The 21,188-nt window shown below is 36.1% G+C and overlaps 4 protein-coding genes and 1 pseudogene across 8 annotated transcripts; 4 read left to right on the top strand and 1 right to left on the bottom strand.

Annotated features, from left to right (window-relative positions):
- Positions 1-1,651: 1,651 nt before the first annotated feature.
- On the top strand, positions 1,652-4,877 carry LOC104791777 (AP2-like ethylene-responsive transcription factor SMZ). Its single transcript, XM_010517747.3, has 7 exons — positions 1,652-2,232; positions 2,322-2,347; positions 2,743-2,773; positions 2,933-3,020; positions 3,117-3,265; positions 4,169-4,248; positions 4,495-4,877. The coding sequence occupies exons 1-7, from the start codon at positions 1,817-1,819 to the stop codon at positions 4,746-4,748; spliced, it is 1,044 nt and encodes a 347-aa protein (XP_010516049.1). The 5' UTR covers positions 1,652-1,816; the 3' UTR covers positions 4,749-4,877.
- Positions 4,878-4,990: 113 nt separating this feature from the next.
- Positions 4,991-8,498, bottom strand: LOC104791776 (pentatricopeptide repeat-containing protein At3g54980, mitochondrial). The gene is made up of 2 exons (XM_087453406.1): positions 5,652-8,498; positions 4,991-5,445 (listed from the first exon to the last, which is right to left on the bottom strand). The coding sequence occupies exon 1, from the start codon at positions 8,278-8,280 to the stop codon at positions 5,737-5,739; it is 2,544 nt and encodes an 847-aa protein (XP_087309532.1). The 5' UTR covers positions 8,281-8,498; the 3' UTR covers positions 4,991-5,445; positions 5,652-5,736.
- Positions 8,414-10,449, top strand: LOC104791775 (uncharacterized). 5 transcript variants are annotated; one of them, XR_015559275.1, is made up of 7 exons: positions 8,414-8,553; positions 8,628-9,133; positions 9,278-9,399; positions 9,585-9,697; positions 9,773-9,858; positions 9,984-10,129; positions 10,262-10,449. XR_015559275.1 is itself a non-coding variant. In XM_010517742.3 (7 exons), exons 1-7 carry the CDS (start codon positions 8,472-8,474, stop codon positions 10,313-10,315), a joined length of 1,110 nt encoding a protein of 369 aa, XP_010516044.1. In that variant the 5' UTR covers positions 8,414-8,471; the 3' UTR covers positions 10,316-10,449. The 5 variants fall into 5 exon arrangements, 4 of the variants coding, with proteins under 4 accessions (XP_010516044.1, XP_087309533.1, XP_087309534.1 ...); XM_010517742.3 differs by having other exon boundaries at positions 8,628-9,138; positions 9,282-9,399; XM_087453407.1 differs by having other exon boundaries at positions 8,430-8,553; positions 8,628-9,138.
- A 1,768-nt stretch (positions 10,450-12,217) lies between these two features.
- LOC109132154 (protein disulfide isomerase-like 1-3) lies at positions 12,218-15,886 on the top strand. Its single transcript, XM_087453419.1, has 12 exons — positions 12,218-12,912; positions 13,093-13,222; positions 13,588-13,753; positions 13,851-13,969; positions 14,052-14,132; positions 14,301-14,387; positions 14,535-14,609; positions 14,726-14,794; positions 14,913-14,993; positions 15,120-15,254; positions 15,346-15,402; positions 15,507-15,886. The coding sequence occupies exons 1-12, from the start codon at positions 12,341-12,343 to the stop codon at positions 15,669-15,671; spliced, it is 1,737 nt and encodes a 578-aa protein (XP_087309545.1). The 5' UTR covers positions 12,218-12,340; the 3' UTR covers positions 15,672-15,886.
- A 2,754-nt stretch (positions 15,887-18,640) lies between these two features.
- LOC109133346 (S-locus-specific glycoprotein S13-like) lies at positions 18,641-20,989 on the top strand (annotated as a pseudogene).
- Positions 20,990-21,188: the final 199 nt, after the last annotated feature.

Here is a 21,188-nt window from a genome sequence, read left to right as displayed (position 1 = left end):
TATACCAAAAAAATCCCTGACCGTTAGATTGTTTTAATATCTTGGCACGTTTGGAATCACACGAGGGACCTATCAATAATTGTTGTCGCTATATATATGCCAAATGATAATTTATTATTAGAAAGAAACTTTTTTATTCTTCTTGTATCAAAAAGATTAGCAAGAAACTAATGTTGATGAATTGCGGTTCATATATTCTTTTGTAATAAAACATTCTTAAACACAAATACTAGTATTTCACTTATAACACCAACATGTTAGAAAATTTCAGATGTAGTTATATAGAAAATGATTTTTTTGATGTTAGTCAATAGTCATATTGTATACCCATCGATCTACTCTTCCGCCTCATCATTAGTTTACATTTTTTTCCAAATTCAGGTCCAATCATGTATAGAGATCTTTTAGTTATGGAAGAAAGAAAAAAATATGTAATTATCAAAGAACAAGGAAAAAGTTTCCTAATCAAGGATTAATTTTCTTTATTTGTTGATTGATACTAATAGTATGTCCTAAGCACACACAAAAAAAAAAAAAAAAAAAAAAAAAAAAAAAACACTACACTACACAAAAAGGTGGAACAACAACCGCACAATTCATCATGATTCCTCAAAATGTTGTCGTCAAACTCAAAACTCTATTACCGACTACCAAAGATATCTATAACATTATAACAAACATAGTATCATCAATACTTGTTATAGCTGTCCAATTATGTTAGTAATTAATGAAAATTGTACAATTGTTAAGATTTGTTAATTCTCAATATTGCTACTAGGATGTTGAAAATTTCAGATATTGACTTTTTTTTTTTAATTTCTTTATAATTGACAGAGCTATCTTATTTTCATTGATATTTTTTTTGTTTCTCGACTCTACCTATATATCGTCTTTAATAACGTACACTTGTCAATTAATAAGAAAATTACAATCTTATGTATATAGACAATACTACATTCGAGCATGCATTAACAATGTCTTTGGCAATTAAACTATAAATTATAATGGTTGGATATTTTTTTGTTCAGAAGAGCATAGAAACTACTCTTAACCAATCAGAATAAAATATGTTCTTTAAGGTTTGACTTTTGGTTTAATTATTATTAGAAACAACATTTAAAATGTTTTCTTAAACTCTTGCTGATGTTATCAATTTTCTTAAACTTGTTGATGACTCGATCAAAAGATGTAAAAATTAGATAAATACAATCAAGCACCACGAGGTCTTTTACCTGGTAGAAAGCTAGAAAGATAGTACTGTATATACGTAATTACGCATCTTTATGTTTTTACTACTCTCTTTTAACTTTCTCACCTATTTGATGGCATTATTTATTATCATTATTATGATTTTGAAATTAGGTCGAGTTCATTCAACAGATTATTTTTGTTTTTTTACATCGTAGCGCGTTGAGTTTACGACGACATCAAAAGTGTAAGTAAAACTCATCGTACAACCCTCTCTACGGCTCCCATATTTAATTAACCAAAATAAAACTAATATGTAGGACAAAATAATATTTATTCGATACATCGTCAAGGCAAGTACAATTATATAATTTTAAAACTCAATAGACAATTGATTTTTACAAAATTAAAAAAAAAAGTTGAAAAAGGCAAATAAAGGGCAAGTGTATCCAATGCAACCTTCACAATGAACACGTCCCACGTTCTTTTTTCTTCCCTCTTTTAGAAGTCTCTCTCTCTCTCTCTCTCTCATTTTGCCACTTATCCTCTCTCTCTCTCCCTCTCTATCTCTCTTCTCGCCGGAAAAAAAAAAAGAAGGACGCTGTTTGTTGCTACTTAAGACTCGATCATGTTGGATCTTAACCTTAAAATCTTTTCTTCCTATGACGAGAATCAAGATCGTAAAGTACCATTCATGATCTCAACCACCGGTGAAGAAGAATCTAACTTCTCCTCCTCCAACTCATCCACCACAGATTCTGCAGCCGGAGATGCTTTCATCACTTTTGGAATTCTCAAACGTGACGATGACGTCACTCCCCCTCCTCCTCCTCCTAAAGAAACAGGAGATCTCTTTCCGGTGGCTGATGCTCGTCGGAGTATTGAATTCACAGTCGAGGACAGTCACTGGTTGAATCTGTCCGCTTTACAAAGGAATACACAAAAAGTGTTGAAGAAGAGCAGAAGAGGACCAAGGTCTCGAAGCTCCCAATATCGTGGCGTCACTTTTTACCGTCGCACCGGTCGTTGGGAATCTCATATTTGGTAAACAATAAAAATTAAATTTTGTTTATTTTCATTATTATTGCTATATTTATCTCTAATTTTGGTTTTGGGATTTGATGAATTTGTAGGGATTGTGGAAAGCAAGTTTATTTGGGTAAGTATAGATCAGAAATTTTGTTTAATTATTGGGTCGTGACTACTTTTTTTTTAATTACGTGTGTGTATGTCTATTTATAGTCATAAAAAATGATGAATCTATCATATTTTTGTGATAAATTTGATTTGTAGATTTGGTCTGACAAAGTCTGTTAACAAGTACCGCTAAAAAAGTTTTTTTTTTTCCTTTTTTGTCAACTACCTATTTTTTTCTTCTTTAAGAGATTTATCTTTTTTATTCTGTAAAAGACAAAACATAATAGACGATTATTACAGCTCATGACATATGTTTGTTTGTTACTTCTCTGTCTTTCACGTTTGATTCATTGATTGAACACATTTTGCTGATGATCTAACTTTTTTTCCTTTCACTTATTTTTTTCGTTGTAACAGGCGGATTTGATACTGCCTACGCAGCAGCAAGGTAAAAAACTCTATATACAATAGACTTAATTAATTTCGTTACTTTATTCGTCATTTTAATTAGTGTAATTTTGTCAACATATACACATTAGAGTTTATTGAAGACAATAAAGAAATATGAATTTGACTTATTAATAAGTGAACATATAATATATACCAGGGCGTACGACCGAGCTGCTATCAAATTCCGTGGTCTCGATGCAGACATCAATTTTGTCGTGGATGATTATAGGCATGACATCGATAAGGTTAAATCATAATTAATACTTTATGAAGATGGGTTATTTCTATGTATTTTTATTCGAAATACGTATGGAACTAACTAATCTATAAATGACGTGTAGATGAAGAATTTAAATAAGGTGGAGTTCGTGCAAACACTTAGGCGAGAGAGTGCGAGTTTCGGAAGAGGAAGTTCCAAATACAAAGGCTTGGCTCTTCAGAAATGCACCCAGTTCAAAACTCATGATCAGATTCATCTCTTTCAAAACAGGTACCATTTTATACTCTCTTTAATCTGAGTTCTTGATATTTCGTTACACACGTAATCTTACTTATGGGAAATGATATCGATCCTTAACAAGTTTAAAGTAGTGATAGTTGTCTGAGTACATGAGTAAAATATATGGTTGAAATATTCATACTTTCTGGTATATATGGCCTAATTCTACTATTTACAATCTACATCATGCAAAATACATTTCACTTCACCTATATACATTATTGAATTTATTATATTTATTCTATCAATTCATCTAGTGCTTCACCATTCAAAGCCTAACTTTCACTTTTTGGAGAAAAATTAATGTTGTCCTTCTTCATATATTCAAACTTGCTTAGAAAAGTTACAACAAACCTAAGAATATTTATTTATATATACTGAAAGAGAATTTAAAAGAAAGAATATTTTTTTATTCAATTCAATCACATATGACCATATTAATATTTGTTTGGTTTAAATATGATTCTTAATTAAAATTACTTAAAATACAATAATTATACAGAAAAAAATAAATAGTCCACATATATACAATGACTCCAAACTAAAATAAAATAAAAAACCTCGAGAAGGAACACATTTTTTCTACCCAAATTTATTTTTCGAATTCCTTGGTAATTTTCAAAAACTTTTACTTATTAATTATCCCCCTCAAACAGTCAAACTAATACCAAGCCAAAGTTACTTTTGTTTCGATTTTTTTTAACCTTCTTATGTGCAAACTTGAAAGTTTTTTTTTTTTTTTTTCAAACTTGAAAGTTAAAACCATATATATAGTCCGTTTTAAGAGTTTGGTTTCTTTTTCACAGATAAACACCATTATTTACCTAAAAAATGAAACAAGAGTTAGTGTAATGTCGTGAGTAACTTAAAAATTGTTATCTAAACAAATCACAGAGGATGGGATGCAGCAGCAATAAAGTACAATGAGTTGGGAAAGGGAGAAGGAGCCATGAAGTTTGGTGCCCATATTAAAGGTAATTGATAAATGTTGGTAACAATGTAAATATATATGTTTACTATACGACTGGTTGATAAATTTAAGTGAAAATTACCAATATTCACTACCATAAATTTCACATTTATTTTTGATTTGATAAAGCAAAAAACACCGTAGCTAGCTAGCTAACCTTTTTCATCAAAATTTTAGCATCCTCTCTTTACGCTACTAGTTAGTTATCAACATCGATCTTCAACTTATCCATTAACGTTGTTTTTTTTAGGGAATGCTCACAATGATCTTGAACTAAGTCTTGGAATTTCGTCGTCATCTGAAAATATGAAGTTGACAACGGGCGATAACTACAAGGGTATCAATTGGTCCACGATGGGTTTGTTCGGTAAGCAACCATCGATATATTTACCCATGACGACGGCGACCATGAAACCTTTGAAGACAGTTGCAGCATCATCAGGATTCCCTTTTATCAGCATGACCACTTCCTCTTCCTCCATGTCCACTTGTTTTGATCCATAGGATCGATCCATCTACTACACTCTTTTAACTATAATATATATATTTTTCTCTATCTCATTATTGTATATCGACCATAAATTTGATTCTTTCCTTAATGAGTGAGAAATATTGGAAGTGTTTGTTCTCTAACTTCAAGTGAAATTATATACCAAACTTGGTTATTATCATCAAGAAGAATTTGCACATAGTCAAAATATGAAAAAGATATTTCTAGTGATGTTGTTTTTCTTGACAAGATGAACTTTATTCAAAAAAAGATCGTGACTATTTCGTATTATAATTTATTTCGCAATACACGTACAATCAAGCTTTTGATATTAATTTAATCTGCTACGGTTTGCTCAATCTTATAGGGGACTAAGTCACCAAGCTATAGATTGAAAACCCCAAAACTATCTTTTATGAGAAAAGCTGATCTCAGAAGCAGGCAAGAGACAAACAAATAGAAAGACTATCCGAATCTTGTAACTTAAACGGTTTTAATACTATAACCTCGCAGGCTTAGCATTGTCTATATTCTCACTCATCTCCTCCTATACTTGTGGTGTCAGTTGCAGGTCGATCCTTTCTGGGTTTTGAATCTGGTAGAAGGCTACGCGTTTTCCTGTTCCAGTTCACATCGAGCAGCCTTACTCAGTGAACTGGTTTTTCATCACTCGCCAACCTATTAGATGCTTCAGAAGACCTTCAAAAAAATCTGCAACTCGTTTACATGACGAGATAAAGAAGCTCAGTATAAGAAAGAACAGTGTCACTTCCTCTCGTTTAAAATACGTCAATGATTTATAAAATTGACTAAAACAGAAGGCTCTTCTTTAGTTTCTTTACATTAAGTGTTTAAAAGTCTCCCTCTTTCATGAATAACATCCATACTAAAACCGTGCAGATTGAAATAGTGCACACCTTAAGTAGTCAGATTAAACAGGTCTCACGGAAAGCCAAAGCTAACTCTAACTCATCGTCAATAACGTGGCACGGTTTCGCCAGACTACAAACTTGCTGCACGAGTAGGTTGAAATTTTCCGACTTTCCCACTAACTAGAATATCAAATGTAGCACCATCGGGTAGAATACCCTTGTCAAGCATCTCATCGTGAAGTTTAAAAGCCTCATCGAGATTTCCTTCTCTGTAATGTCCTGCAATCACCGTGTTGTAGATAAGAACATTAGGAGTCACATTTTTCTTCTTCATCTCCTCAAACATCTTAACCACTTTCACAAACTGTCCCTTCTTGCTAAGACCGTTTACAATGACTGTGTACATGATTTCATCAGGGACAATACCCACCGCCTGCATTTCTGTGTACAAATCAGAGGCGAGGATCAAATCTCCTTCTTTCAACAATCCATCAATCAGTGTTGTATATGTACCAAGATCACATCGTAGACCGTCTTTCAACATTTTCTTGTACAAATCAAGCGCAGCTGCCATGTTCCCCAGGTTACGATATCCAGATATCAAGCTGTTGTAAACAGGTTGGCTTGGTCGCAATCCTTCTTCAATGAGTTCAGAGAACAGAGCAGATGCGCCTTCCATGTTACTCTTTTTGCAGAACCCATCGATAAGAGCACCATAAGCTGTAATATCGAGTTTAACACCTTTGTTCTTCATTTCGTCTCTCATTTCCAATGCTTGATCCATTCTGTTATTTTTGCATAACCCATTCATCAAGGTGGTATAAGTTACGACGTCTGGAGATACACCATTGCCACACATCTCCTTGTAAGCTGCAACCGCAGAATCCATTTCACCCTCTTTGATTAATCCATCTATAATGCTGTTGTAACTCATGCAACTAACACAAAACCGTTTTTCTTTGATCATATTTGCCAACACTTCTCTTGCTTTGGATGTCTGACCAACTTTGCATAAGCCATTGATAATTGTTTGGCATACGACCCCGTTGACTTCATTACTGGAAGAAGTCATTTGATTGATGACTTCCAAAGCGTTCTCTTCATCATGATTCTTGAAACATCCATCAATCAGAATGGAATACGTGTAGTTATTCGGCTTTAGACCCTTTTCCAGCACATTCGAAAAAACAGTACGAGCCAAGTCCATGTCTTTTTTTCTGCAATGGGCAAGCATCACGTTATTGTAAGAAACTACATCTGGTTCAAGACCTCTAGTTTCCATCTTCCTCAATAACTCTGTGGCTTTGTCTATCTTACCTTGCTTGCATAACCAAGATAATACACTGTTACATATGAACACATTTGCAAGACCGGTTTCAAAAGACGCGTCAAAGAGTTTCAGTGCCTCTTCCTCTTTCTGGCCTTTCAAACACCCTTTAATTATTGCGTGGACATGAAAGACAGAAAGAGTAAGACCTAAACCTTCCATTTTCTTGTAAAACTCAAACGCCTTATCCATTTCTCCGTTCTTACTACACCACTCTATCAGCACCGAAAACGTAACGATGTTTGGAGAGGGGCCTTCCTTTTCCATCTGATGAAACAATTCCAAAGCACTACCCAAGTCATTGATCTTGCAGTACCCCGTGATCAGACTCGTTGCAGCAACTACATTCATCGGTATCCCATCACTCACCATCTCATCCTTAATTCTAACTGCCTCCTTCATGTTACCTTGCTTCACGGAAGCCACAATCACAGAAGTATACGTTTGCTGCGAGGGGGCACGCAACGTTTTCTCCTTTATCTCCATCAATAAACTCTTAGCCATAGCCAAATTGAGCGTCTTGCAACAAGCCTGAACAGCAAGACTATACAGTAAATCATCCGGTTCTGCTCCTCTCTCGATAGCTCTACTAAAAGCCTCCAAAGCTTCCTCAGGCTTCTCTTCTCTCAAACTAGCTCGCATTAACAATTGCGTTGTGCAATTATCACCGTCAACACCAATGGCAACCATTCTACTATAGAGTTCCTTAGCTTCAGCTATCGAATTCCTTTGAACTAAAGCACTCAAGGTCCTATTCACATATGGAACAAAGGGAATCACACCTAGTTCTAACATCTGATTGAGTATATCCACCGCATAATCCGTTTGCCTCTTCTTGGAATAAGCATTCAACAAGTAATTAAAAGCTCGTGAATTCACTTCAAAGCCAAATAATTTCGCGGAATCCACCAAACTACTGAACGAAACACTTGGCATTGGCGTTGGATTGCTCGTGGAAACGTACCGTATGAGCAAATCGCTTGCGCGTCCGTAGGTATCAGGAGAACTAACCAGAATATGAATGAGTAGCCAGAAGAGGTCACCATCTTCAAAGCTTCCACGCCAGGGTCTAGCCCAATAGTAGAACTGAAGAGCAGATTCTGGGTTGTTTCTGCGATTGAGAAGAACTCCGATTACAGATGCATCGTCCTTCAGTTCAGGCTTAGCAGCAGAAAGACTCGCTTCGGAGGTAACTGGAGTGGATCCGTAAACTAGTCTCTGCTCTTCTTGACTTGGATTCTCAGATTCTTTGGGAAACTGAGACAGTGAACAAAAGGGTTTACTGTTTCTTAAGAAACGAAGACGAAGCCGTGAAGAGATTTTTCTAAAAACCAATAAAGATCTCATCTTTTTTTTGGCTTCTCTAAACTAGGATCGTCAGCAGAGAAAAGAGAAGACTTTGAGAATCAGAGAGATCGGAAAAAAAAAAGCTTAAACCCTAATTCATATACTAAACTAAACGGCGTCGTTTTAGGAGTCTTTCCCCATTTAAAAACCTTCTCTTTTTCACAAGGTAGAGGAGAGAAGCAAAGCAAAAGATGTCGAATTGCAGATTTCTCTACCATAACGGTGTCGTTTTGGAGGCTCCCCCAGTCACTACCTTCCTTGAATCGCACACAGGTACGCAATCAAGACTGTGAAAGTTTGAATTTTTGTTTTTGATTAGTTTTAGGTTTATTGAGAAATATCTACAGGTGCGTATACAACGACGAGAACGATTAACAATGGAACTAGTTTCTTGTTCTGGGAGAGACATATGAAGAGACTCTCTAACTCGATTCATATCCTTTTGAATTCAAAGCCGGATCTTTTGTTCAGTTCTTCTGGGGCCTCCTCCTCATCACCGCGGTTTTGGATGAATCATCATCATCATCAACCAGTTCCTTATTCGTGTATTTACGATCTAGTCAATGGTTCGATGAGCGAGGCCCTGAAGTCCGTTGTGGTCAAGGAAAGTGGGAGAAGTAGTTATGGAGAAGAATTAGCGGTAACTGTTCTTGTCACTGGTAATGTGGAGACATTGAATAGGTTAGAAGATGATGATGGGAACAATTGTGATGATGAGGAGAGAAAGGTTCTGGATTTACTCCATGTTTCGTTGCATATTGGTGCATACTCTTCAGGTGTTGGAGAAAACGCGGCGAGTTTGGCTTTGGTTGGTCGTGGTCGAGATGTTGCTGCTGCTAAATACTCAGACTGGGTTAGGTATTGTGTGCTTGTTGCTCATTTTAACACGATTCTTGATAGCTCAGGGGTTTTTTTATTTTTAGCTTGTGTTGGATTACTCCGAATTTTTTGTTGTTGTTTCTTCTTTCGTAATTTCGGTATGTGATTTGTGATTTAGGCAGGCTGAGGAAGCCTCTGGAGAAGTTTAGACCTCTTTCGACCACTGAACTTCTTTTGTCAAACGATGGTGATCATTTGCTTGAGGGCTGCGTCACCAACTTCTTCGTTGTTTGCCGCAGGGTACTAACAAATTTTGTTCCCCTTGATATTTTTGTTCAAGCACCAATGTGATTATATGATGTTTATTTGTCTCTGTTTAAATGAGTATCACAATTGTGAAAACAAGAACCTTCTACGTGCATTTTAGAAGTTTGAATTTTTTGTTTGTTTGCCACTGTATGATTTACCGTTGGATCTCATTCTAGGTGAAGAAGTCATCTGAGAATCTCTACGGCGGTAGTTTGAGCGAGTTTGAAGTGCAGACCGCGCCTATAACTGATGGTGTGCTTCCAGGAGTTATAAGAGACCTTGTCATCGAGTAAGAAATTTTATAAAGAGTGTGTTGATTAGAGTAGTCTCTGTTTATGGCCTGACCAATGCTTTTTCTTGACAGAGTGTGTTTAAGCAAGGGGATTCCATACCGCGAGAGAGCACCCTCGTGGTCTGACCGTGAGCTTTGGGAAGAAGCCTTCATTACAAGTAGATGTTTTGATATCCAAAATTTGTTTTGTATTTTCTCGCATACACGTTTTGGCCCAACACTTTTTTTATATGTTGTGTGGTGTTTGTATATTTTAACATCCCAATAACTCTTTTGGATTCAGGTAGTCTGAGGATTTTGCAGCATGTAGGAACGATTAAAGTACCAGTTGGTTCATTGGAAGCATTGGCTTGTAACAAACCTGAGGAGATTCAGTGGAAGGAGAAAAGGTTTAAGGAAGGACCTGGGATGATCACTGAAGTAATCCAGGTAGAGCTTGTTTCGTTGATTACCCTTAGTTAAAAGCATAGGTTTAGTCCAGTTTTGTTCAACTGTCTTTTGAGTGAATCAAAGATGGAAGAAATCACTCAAAAATGCGATAATATTTTGTTGTTGGAACAGAAAGCGATAATGGAGAGAGGTATTGAAGAAGGGTTCCCGTTGAAGGCCTTTTAGTGCTCTTCACATGATCTTGCCAAAAATGTTGCCAAATCATAACTTTATTGTCGTCGACCCTTTTAATATCTGTTGTTGATATACAAGTTTATTGTCATAACTCATAACCACAAGTAAAGACAAATTTCCAGATCGATCACTATTGGCGCTAACTTATAGATGGAAAACTGAACTGAACCTCTTTTGTTGTTGTTTTATAATTGCATGATGCTTGCTCTTGATCTGGTTTTGTTATTTCTGCATTTGTTGTTGTTTTTTTCTTTTTACAACGTAAACTACTATATATGCTAAATCCAAGACACTGCATTGGTTTGACGCAGAAGAGCATCTATTGATCTATGAGTACTTGGAAAATTTAAGCCTCAGTTCTTATCTTTTTTGGTTAGTGTCACTTGTTTTACATCATTTCTACATTTGAATGTCTGTTGAGAAAGTAAGTTAATCCATTCCCATTAATGAGCAATTCGTAGAAAATTCGCATCAGTTGTGGTGATGCTTGGAAGTGAAGCAGCAATTCCTCAGCCTAAACCGTTCACAGCTTATTATTCCGTTGATCCCTACATAAGAAAAAGTTCATTCGACGACACTGGTGCTTCGTCGTCGATTAATGATGTTTCATTTACAGTCATGGGAACCTAGCTAATGTTGTTAGTTTATTATTGAAGTTGATCGTATTTTAATGATGATAGTATAAGTTTGTATGTAAACAAAGTCAAAAAGAAGTTAAAACCGAGAAAAATAAGTTGTCGAAGTGTTGATTACGGATGTAGATTGCTTATGCTCATATCTCACTCTACGGCAACAACTTTAGCAAACCAATTCAAGCTCCAGAGCATCACCACCATTGCTCGAACCCTTGTCTTTGCCCTACCTTATGTTGACCTTCTCATACCGTTGAGAACCACAGCTTTGGCCCCTCTTTCAACGTCACCTCGTCATTGGATATAGACTATTGCTTCCTCCATTGATTCAGTCATGGAAGAATTCTCGGTACGTAACCTTTGATCTCACATATACCAAACCACTATTCAGCTTTTAATTTTTGGTTCAAACACTTATCGACTCAGCTTATCTATCCCTTTTTTTTCTCTCTTATTGGGGAATGCCTTTCATTGTTGTTTCTTTAAAATTTGGGTTCTCAGCATCCTTTTGCATGTGTATTTGTGCTTGACTATTTCTTAATGAAATGTTCGACATTAAAAACAAAAAAACCTATCAATTACTAGTGATTTTGGAGGGGAAAAAAAAAAAGATAATTCTGAGAATTAAATATAAATACTTTTAAATCGATATATTTCGATAAAATTGTGTGTGGTCTTCCCACTTTCTTTTTTTTTTTTTCTACTCAAGGTTTCGATATATTTCGAAATCACAAAATTTCTACGGGGACGACGGATGCTATGTTTTAGTTAATTATGGCAATGTATATGTATAAAGCTACTAGGGCTGTTGTTGTTAGATTAGTTCCGATTCATCAAACGATCCGTTATAAATAGTCCGGTGATGGATTGGATATAGTCGGATGATGGATTGGATATGATTGGATAGTCGGATGATGGATTAGATAGTCCGATGACTTCTTCACACATGTGATGAAAGTGATCACTGTTAAAAAAAAATATAAAAAAAAATCGAAGAACATCATCATGTGTTAATATGCTAGACCACGAATATAAAAATGATCACACAACATTAAAATACAAATTCTCGTAGCATTACGCACGACTCCTCCGACTCGGAGCATGAATCCTAGACACTACTACCACGCACGTCCCTCGCCTCTCTCTAGGCTAGATCTAAAACGGGATTCATAAAGTCAACGATGACTCACGGTTGCCACGTGTCACTCTTTCCACGTGACTTTCTTATTTACAGTCCAGTCCATCTTCTTCCTCCTTCTTTGACTAAACCTTTTTTGTTTTTTTTTTTTTTTTTTTTTCTGAAGAAAGAAATTATAAAAACCCCCAAAAAAAAAATTAAAATCCCATAAAACTTTTTGATCGGTACTTGCTAGCAACAACGACAATGGCGTCGTCACCTACAAGCCGTATCTCTCTCCTTCTCTTAGTCTCTTTCCTTCTTCTTCTCGTTAACTCGCGTGCGTCCAGTGTCTCGGATCTCGACGAAGAATTGGCTTTCCTCGCCGCCGAGGAGTCAAAGGAACAACAAAGCCACGGCGGCCACGAGGAACACGATCAGTACCGCGACTTCGAGAATTACGATGATCTCGAGGAGCAAGGAGGAGGCGGCGAGTTTCATCACGGAGGCTACGAGGGGGAAGAGGAGCCGTTGCCAACTGCTGCTGCTGTCGACGAGAAGGACGTCGCCGTTTTGACCAAGGACAATTTCACGGAGTTCGTCCGCAACAATAGCTTCGCCATGGTGGAGTTTTACGCTCCGTGGTGTGGCGCTTGTCAGGCTTTGGCCCCCGAGTACGCCGCCGCGGCGACGGAGTTGAAAGGCGTTGCTGCGCTCGCTAAGATCGACGCCACCGAGGAAGGGGATTTGGCTCAGAAGTACGAGATTCAGGGCTTCCCCACCGTTTTCTTGTTTGTCGACGGAGTTATGCGCAAGACCTACGAAGGCGAAAGGACTAAGTAAGTCTATTATTAGTAGAATTGTTTCTTTCGATGAACCTGGGAAGAAGGTTAATTATGAAGATAGTGCAATAGAGAGAGGGTCATGTGATCTTGGATGTATTCTCTCGTAGGTCAATTTCAATAAGAATTTTTTTTTGTGTGTGGTGGATATGCATTTTGACCGTCCTGATTTTGCAGGGATGGAATTGTGACTTGGCTGAAGAAGAAGGCCAGTCCTAGCATCCACAACATCACTACAAAAGAGGAGGCTGAGCGTGTTTTATCCGCTGAACCTAAAGTTGTTCTTGGTTTTCTCAACTCCTTGGTGGTATGTATTCTTTAAAATCCAAAGTGTTTCGTGCTATCCTTCTTGGATTTATCTTTCCTTTTTTGACTTCCTCAGAGTTTGTAAAACATGTGCTCAACCAAGTTGTTTACCTTGAGACTTCTCTACCTACGAAAACCACAAAGGGAAAAGAAACAGAACTATTAGTTTAGCGCTATGGTCTTTACTTTTATTATGTTAAAAGATACAAGTGATTTCCCTTGCAGTATATTGAACAGTTGCTATTATCTTCCTGTCTAGTGCGTTTTTACATTGTGTGACAGAGAGTTTTAAGATGCTGGATTGACAAGTGTGAAATATTTTACTTATATAGAGATATATACTTTTCTGCCATTTCTATTGCTCAGGGGTCAGAGAGTGAGGAGCTTGCGGCTGCATCCAGACTGGAAGATGGTCTCAGTTTTTACCAAACTGCAAGCCCTGATATTGCTAAGCTATTTGATATAGAAACCCAAGTCAAGCGTCCTGCCTTAGTTTTATTGAAAAAGGAGGATGAGAAACTTGCCCGTTTTGGTAAGACTCCTCAAATACATTACCTTTTTTTTTTTTTTTTTTTTTTTGTGCTACTTAGATTTCCTCTATGTCTGTCTCATCAACTTCTTTTTGGCAGATGGAAATTTCACTAAAACGGCTATTGCAGAGTTTGTGTCCGCTAATAAAGTCCCGTTGGTGATCAACTTCACTAGGGAAGGTGCATCACTGATCTTCGAGAACTCAGTGAAAAACCAAGTAAAGACCATCCGTCTCTTTTTTGTTTTCCTTTATTATTGCGAGTAACTAATGAGTTGGCCTTTTTAAAAACCTTTGTCAGCTCATTCTTTTTGCCAAGGCAAATGAATCTGAGAAGCACCTTCCCACTCTGAGGGAGGTGGCTAAGTCGTTCAAGGGAAAGGTAATTTTTATTTTTAAAATTTTCTGTGGTCATTTTTGCTCTCTTTCTGGAACAATTATAAACAAAATAAAATCACCTCTTGCAATTATAAGTGGCGATTGATATATACCAAAAGGGTAGGTGGATGATAACTTGAGTCAAAAAGCCAATCCTCTCTTTTGTCTGCAGTTTGTTTTTGTTTATGTGCAAATGGACAATGAGGATTATGGAGAAGCAGTTTCTGGATTCTTTGGTGTTACCGGCACTGCCCCCAAGGTAAAGTAGTTGGTGTGAAATATCTGTGAATCAGTTTTGTTGTTTCTGGTTATGCAAATGATACCACAAACCAAATTTTGCATAATGGATTTATGGGGCAATGGAACTACAAGGTTTAAGTATCCAAATTTTTCCTTGCGTATGCAGGTTCTTGTATACACTGGAAATGAAGATATGAGGAAATTTATTCTGGACGGTGAATTGACAGTTAAGAACATTAAGGTAGGCCCAACATTCTTTTGTTTTTTTTTTTGTTTTTTTTGGGTGCATGAAATTCTATGGTTGTAGGACGTGTTGTTCATTTATCTTAAAGCAATGACTTTGTTTTTTTAAAATAGACACTTGCGGAAGACTTCTTAGCAGACAAACTGAAGCCTTTCTACAAGTCAGATCCACTACCTGAAAATGTAAGGCGTCTGACATATTTTAACACACACCTGACATCCCCCATACAATACTGATCCACTAGCGTCTAAATGAAACACAACAATAATACTGATTCACTAGCTTCTAAATGAAACGCAGAATGATGGTGATGTTAAGATCATTGTGGGAGATAATTTTGATGAGATTGTTCTTGATGAGTCAAAGGATGTTCTTCTCGAGGTAATAGTCTCTTAAATTGTAAGAGCCTTACTGACATATATCTTAGTTATATATATATATATATATATATATATATTATATATATATATACGTATATATACCTAAAAAGCGTGAGTTATGTCATAGATATATGCTCCTTGGTGTGGCTACTGCCAATCATTTGAGCCGATTTACAATAAGCTTGGAAAGTATTTAAAAGGCATTGACTCGTTAGTTGTAGCAAAGATGGATGGTACCAGCAATGAGCATCCTAGAGCAAAGGTGAGTAAGAGCCAAATTAACGAAAAAGCTTTTTGGTGATATAAGACACAGAGATCTGATTTTGTTTTCTTCTGAATCTCTTTCTGTTCAGGCTGATGGGTTCCCAACAATCCTGTTCTTCCCCGGTGGAAACAAGAGCTTTGATCCGGTGAGCAAAGCCTGTTTCTTAAATAAAACCTGCAATTTTTTAGTAGATTTTTTTACTCAGCATTGAAGTTGTTATAATGGTTGCTTGGTAAAAAATAAAAACAGATCACAGTGGATGTCGACAGAACAGTAGTGGAACTGTACAAATTCCTGAAGAAGCATGCATCAATCCCATTTAAACTTGAGAAACCAGCGACGCCTGAACCGGTGATCTCGACCAAGAAAGCTGATGAGAAGATCGAGGGTGACAGTGGCAAGGATGAGTTGTGATGATCCTTGCAAGGAAGAGAGTGTGTAACAACAGGATATATATATATATATATATATATATATATATATATATAGATGATGATGATGGCTCGATCCATTGATAGAAAATGTATTGTCCGTTGTCTTTATTTTGTTGACTTTTTTTGGTATCCTATGAAATGAATAACTAAAAGAATTTTTGGGTTCTCATTTTTAAGGATCATGCATTTGATTTACACATTGATTGATTACGACCTGAATTGGGTTTTTCATAATAGTTCAAAGTAGAATAAAACTTCTTTTTCAAATAAAAATCGACTAGACATACAACGACTTCAAAATAGAACAAAACACCTTTTTTATTTAGTCTAAAATTTTTACATGTTGGAGATACAGTAAAACCTCTATAAATTAATAATATTGGGACCAACAAAATCTATTAATTTATAGAGGTTTTAATTTCTCGATAAATTAATAATTGTTAATTTATAGAGAGACTTTCCTAATTTGATAAAAAAACATTAAAATAAGATTTAATGGTTATAACTAATATTTTTATAAAATCAATTACAATGAAAATAACAATTATCATGTTTTAACGATAGCACTCAAAGATTTTTATACAGTAAAAATATCAAAAATGAACTCTAATAAAAATCAATTTGTCAATATATACATATATTTGGATAATTAATACTTTGTAATAGATTTTCAAAAATTATATTATTTTATTATATTATCGAATAGTGTCCAAAATTACACTAATCCCAATTTGGAACTGGAAAAATTGATTAATTTATAGAGGTTATTAATTTATTGAGTATTAATTTACAGAGTTTCTACTGTATTCTTGTTATTATACTTCCGAGTTCCGAGTACAGTAATTCTCGTTATTAGTTATTACCGACTACAATATTATTTTGTTAAAAGATAGTAAGAAGATTTTATTCCGTGTGTTATCGGGATCACCGCGGCGGGATTCCTGGACTGCCGGGTGGACAGATCATAGGGAAACAGTTGCAAGATCTGACTTTGGCCTTGAGGTTGGCCCTAACACAGCGTCCCGTTATATATGCGTAATAGTAGCAGCTGGAGTTGCACTGTGCGTTACCGTTTCTTTTGTTACAGATCCCTGGGGGCGCTTCGTTGTGTCGGATTCCAGCACAGATTTTGTAAGCATCTGGCACTTTCTGTCCCATTGTTTTTCCTAATCGAATAAAAATGAATTGATCAATAACCAAGTCTATTCATATCTTATTGATACTTGTTTTTTCTTCTCCCAACCACTCATATTTACTTAAAAGATAATTTATTTACTGAATTGCTCCACCTAGAGTTTGATTTTAAATGCATAATTAATTTTCCTTCGTAAGAAATACATTTGTTAGAAGACTCAGCATTGTTTAAATTCGATTTCCATGTGGTAATTTTGGTTTCTCACAAGTAAACTATTTGTGCAAAACTTTTTTTTTTTGACCCTTTCTAAAGAGTAAAATTAGTAAGAATATGGAAATTATTATTATTATTATTTTCAAAATAAGTAAAAGAAAATATACATTCTTTGGTTTTGTAGATTATATAATTATACACCAAAAACTAAATATCTTATTTGTTTGCATTAAACATGTTGTATATATACATAAACTTTGTTAACATTAAGCATGTATACTTTAAAAAAAAAAAAACACCTTGCAGTAGATGGTAAAGGTTGTAATTTTCATAAAGTAAAATATACACCATATGCAAAGAATTTGAGAGATGTTTAAAGTATTATGTCCATTACCTGCGGAAATCAACGAGAATATCATCAAGAAGATGTTGAAACAAACTACCATTAGACTCTTAGACATTTTTCTTTATCTTTTTTAAATTTAGTTTTTTTATTGTTGGCTGATGTTTGACAATTATAATCGTCGAATTACTGTATTTAAAGAAATTTTATTTCTAAAAGTAGGAGATAAAGAAAAAGGTATAATGTAAAAATTGCCGATGAAACTGTTAGATGAGAAGACCCATATATATATTTGATTAACAACATATTCCTCACTTTATTATAGGGACAATTACATTTTAAATTTTCAAAATGTCACCTAGTAGCACCTTACAGCTCAAAAGAATTTCACTTACTATAAACTTTTAAAATAATTTTAATAATATTTTAAACGTTTAAATTAACTTTTATAAAAGCAATGACTTGGAATAGTCTTGGAACGAGTGTCCTAGATCTCGTGTGTCACCAACAAAAAAAAGAACAAAAACAAATGGTAAAAGAACTTACAGCTTGATTTGATCTATTAGAATTTGACAGATTTATAGGTTTAAACCAATTTAGAAATATGTGAAATTTTGAAGTTAAAAACAAAAAATATAAAAGAATGAAAAAAATGAAAGTATAATTACATTACCGTTACCGTCTGATCAGTTTAGGGCATTGTTTGATCAGTTTCGAAGCGACGAAGCGCATAATTAAGGTCTCGGAAGTGCTTCCGTTGCCGTCTTAAGTTAATTACATAATACCGAACCCACAAGTTGTGTAGTAATGAAGATTGAGGAATATGGGTTGATTTTCATCAGTTTGATTAATTTATTTCAACAAGTTATATATTTTTAATTAGTCACTCGTGAATATCTGGACAGTGTAAACCTAATTAACAATCTAAACATGTGTCATGCGCATCCACGATCCATGTTCAAAAAAACGCCAAACGTACACGTACGAAAATTAATATTCTTTGACGATTTTATATGGACTAGAACAATTAAACCAAGAAAATTAAAGGAAGGAAACAAGAAGAGGCATACGCAATTTGTTTCGAAACTATACATGTGTACTGTATATATGTAATCAATTGAATACCGAAATTAAACTACTAGTGCACTCACTAGTAAATTAGGTAAGCCATTAATATGAAATGGGTAGACATATTAAGAAGTGGAGAAGAAGAAAAGGGCAAAATAAGAAGGAAAAAGGCAAAAGGGGGAGATCGATGATGAATGTACGGCAATGCCACCATTCGGATACCTCTATTTTCTGGTTTCTCTTGATTTTGCTTCCTCTCGTATTGTCGACCTTGGATAACACTTTGTCTTCCAAGGACGTTCTCTCTCCCTCGAGCAACCGAACCGTTGTGTCTCCTGATCAAGTCTTCGAACTTGGTTTCTTCAAACTCACCTCAAAGTCTCGAGCTGGCGGCGCTAGTAGTTGGTATCTCGGGATTTGGTACAAAGCAGTCCATAGAAGGGATTATGTATGGGTTGCCAACAGAGACCATCCCTTGCCCAGCCCCAATGGAACATTAAAAATCTCAGACGCCAACCTCGACCTTCGAGATCAATTTAATACCCTTGTCTGGTCGACATATCTGTCTAGAAGAAAGACCAGAACTCTTGTCGTGGTAGAGCTCCTCGATAATAGGAATTTTGTGCTGAGATACTCCACCAACAACATTTCCAATCAATTCTTATGGCAGAGTTTTGATTTCCCGACAGTCAGATACTTTGCTCCCAGAGATGAAGCTTGGTTGGGATAGGAAAAGCGGTCTAAATAGAACCTTACTGATAGGTCCCAATCAGAGAGTAAGAACACAAGACACACGAGTTTTTCAATGGATAGTTATGACTAGCTCTTTTTTATTATTTTATGGTTTTATAGAAGAATAGAACTATTGAGTCCTAGAAAGATAAGAAGAGATAACACCAAATCATAGAAAACCAAATCCTGATAAGGAACAACCTTATCAACCGAAAGTCATAAAACACAAAAACCAAAACCGATAACTCCTTCTTTCACTCGACCTAATCCACGTAGCGTGGGTTCGGTCGTCGTACTCGCACAGGCCTGATGGACCGCTCATTCTGAAGCCCATCACTTACGATCATGGGCAAGTCCCCATGATCCATCAAGTGGGGAGTTCACTTACACCATCGATACCCGAGGTCTTCCGCAACGCTTGCTTCGGAAGGGAGATACCATAAACCACAGAGCAGACTCTTGGAACGGTGTAGGGTCCAATGGTCTACCAACGACACATCAATCACTGAAATTTTATTTTACAATGACAGAGGAAGAGGTCACCTACTCGTTTAGAGTTATTGGCAACGAATCCTACTCGAAACTCCAAATGAGCTATACCGGGACATTGATGAGTTTTGTGCACGCACCCGCAGCAGAAAATTGGGGGTCTCCGTGGCAATTTCCTAGAGATATGTGTGACGACTATGCTACGTGTGGGCCTTATAGTTACTGCGACACGAACAAGTCACCAATGTGTGATTGTATTAAAGGGTTTAAGCCAGTGAACCAGAAGGCATGGGAGTTGAAAGACACCAAGGATGGATGCCAGAGGAAAACACAATTAAGTTGCAAGGGTGATAAGTTTCACAGGCTGATAAAAATAAAGCTACCAGATACAAAGGCTGTGACTGTGGACTGAGGAATTGGGGAGGAGGAATGTCAAAACAAGTGTCTTCTTGAATGCAATTGTACAGCGTATGCTATTGTCAATATGTGGAATGGGGCTTGTCTAATTTGGACGGGAGAGCTCGTCACTAGTAAAATTTACTCATATAACCACGATAGTGTCCATGACTACTTACCCACGAATATATTTGTCGCTATTCCGTGGTTAAATAGCTACGAATACGTTCGTCGGAAATCGTAGCTAATGTTGCCACAAAAAGCGACAGATCCTCACAGCCACAAAGCTATAGCCACGAATTCTATTTGTAGCAAGTCGTGGCTAATAAGTCTTAATACCCACGGATTATAGGTTACACCCACGAAAACTTTTGTGGCTATACAGTTTTTTTTTACTAGTGCGTTGATATACGGCAATTCACCGCCCATGGTCAAGATCTCTACGTCAGATTGGCGGCTAGTGATGTCGGTACGTAAGTTTAATCCCTAGCTAGAAGAAACATGATCGGTTTAATTCATCAAGCCACCTTAATTAGTAGACATATATATATATATATATATATATATGTGGGACATGCATGCATGTTAGGCAGGCTCACCAATTTTGATAATGACTTTTTCTTCTTCTTTTCCACTCTTTTTCAGGGGATGGGAAAAGCATACTAGTTAGAGTAATCAAATGGATTGCTGGAGTTACTGGTACGCTTGTTCTGTGCTTTGTCATGTTCCGTTTTTGGAAAAGAAAACAGAAACGAGCTAGAGCAATTGCAACTGCAACACCACCTATTGGTATTTTAGTTACAACCTAACAAACTCTGAATTGAGTTGAGTGAACAAGATGAAGAATTAATTCTGATTCTCATTAATTGTAAATTGTACAGTGTTCTCTGTTTATATACAACATAAGGTTAAGCTAACATGAGCCTGATAATAGCTTAACCTACACCTATCATTCTATCTTGCACAAGTGAGTAATCTATACTCATTATACTCCCCCGCAAGCCTTAGAAACCGAACCATGTGAAGGATGAAAATGGCTTGAGAGTGACATTCGTCCAAGGAAAGAATGAAAAAGATAGCTGGTAGGAAATGTCGATGTAATATGTTTTTTTTTCTTATAA

The sequence above is a fragment of the Camelina sativa genome, chromosome 6 (assembly GCF_030686135.1).
Source record: "Camelina sativa cultivar CO46 ecotype springtype chromosome 6, ASM3068613v1".
In the NCBI taxonomy this organism is placed as follows: Eukaryota; Viridiplantae; Streptophyta; class Magnoliopsida; order Brassicales; family Brassicaceae; genus Camelina; species Camelina sativa.
Note: the sequence above shows the minus strand (reverse complement) of the source record. Positions and strands in the feature narration are given on the sequence as shown.

What these genes read in the sequence shown, in the direction of transcription:
- LOC104791777 (XM_010517747.3), top strand. Translation starts at nt 1,817, where the DNA reads ATGTTGGATCTTAACCTTAAAATCTTTTCTTCCTATGACGAGAATCAA. An exon ending in ATTCATCTCTTTCAAAACAG is followed by an intron (nt 3,266 to 4,168) that starts GTACCATTTTAT and finishes AACAAATCACAG; the next exon opens with AGGATGGGATGCAGCAGCAA. An exon ending in GTTTGGTGCCCATATTAAAG is followed by an intron (nt 4,249 to 4,494) that starts GTAATTGATAAA and finishes TGTTTTTTTTAG; the next exon opens with GGAATGCTCACAATGATCTT.
- LOC104791776 (XM_087453406.1), bottom strand. Translation starts at nt 8,280, where the DNA reads ATGAGATCTTTATTGGTTTTTAGAAAAATCTCTTCACGGCTTCGTCTT.
- LOC104791775 (XM_010517742.3), top strand. Translation starts at nt 8,472, where the DNA reads ATGTCGAATTGCAGATTTCTCTACCATAACGGTGTCGTTTTGGAGGCT. An exon ending in AAATACTCAGACTGGGTTAG is followed by an intron (nt 9,139 to 9,281) that starts GTATTGTGTGCT and finishes TGATTTAGGCAG; the next exon opens with GCTGAGGAAGCCTCTGGAGA. An exon ending in ATAAGAGACCTTGTCATCGA is followed by an intron (nt 9,698 to 9,772) that starts GTAAGAAATTTT and finishes TTTTCTTGACAG; the next exon opens with AGTGTGTTTAAGCAAGGGGA.
- LOC109132154 (XM_087453419.1), top strand. Translation starts at nt 12,341, where the DNA reads ATGGCGTCGTCACCTACAAGCCGTATCTCTCTCCTTCTCTTAGTCTCT. An exon ending in TGAGAAACTTGCCCGTTTTG is followed by an intron (nt 13,754 to 13,850) that starts GTAAGACTCCTC and finishes TCTTTTTGGCAG; the next exon opens with ATGGAAATTTCACTAAAACG. An exon ending in CAAAGGATGTTCTTCTCGAG is followed by an intron (nt 14,994 to 15,119) that starts GTAATAGTCTCT and finishes GTTATGTCATAG; the next exon opens with ATATATGCTCCTTGGTGTGG.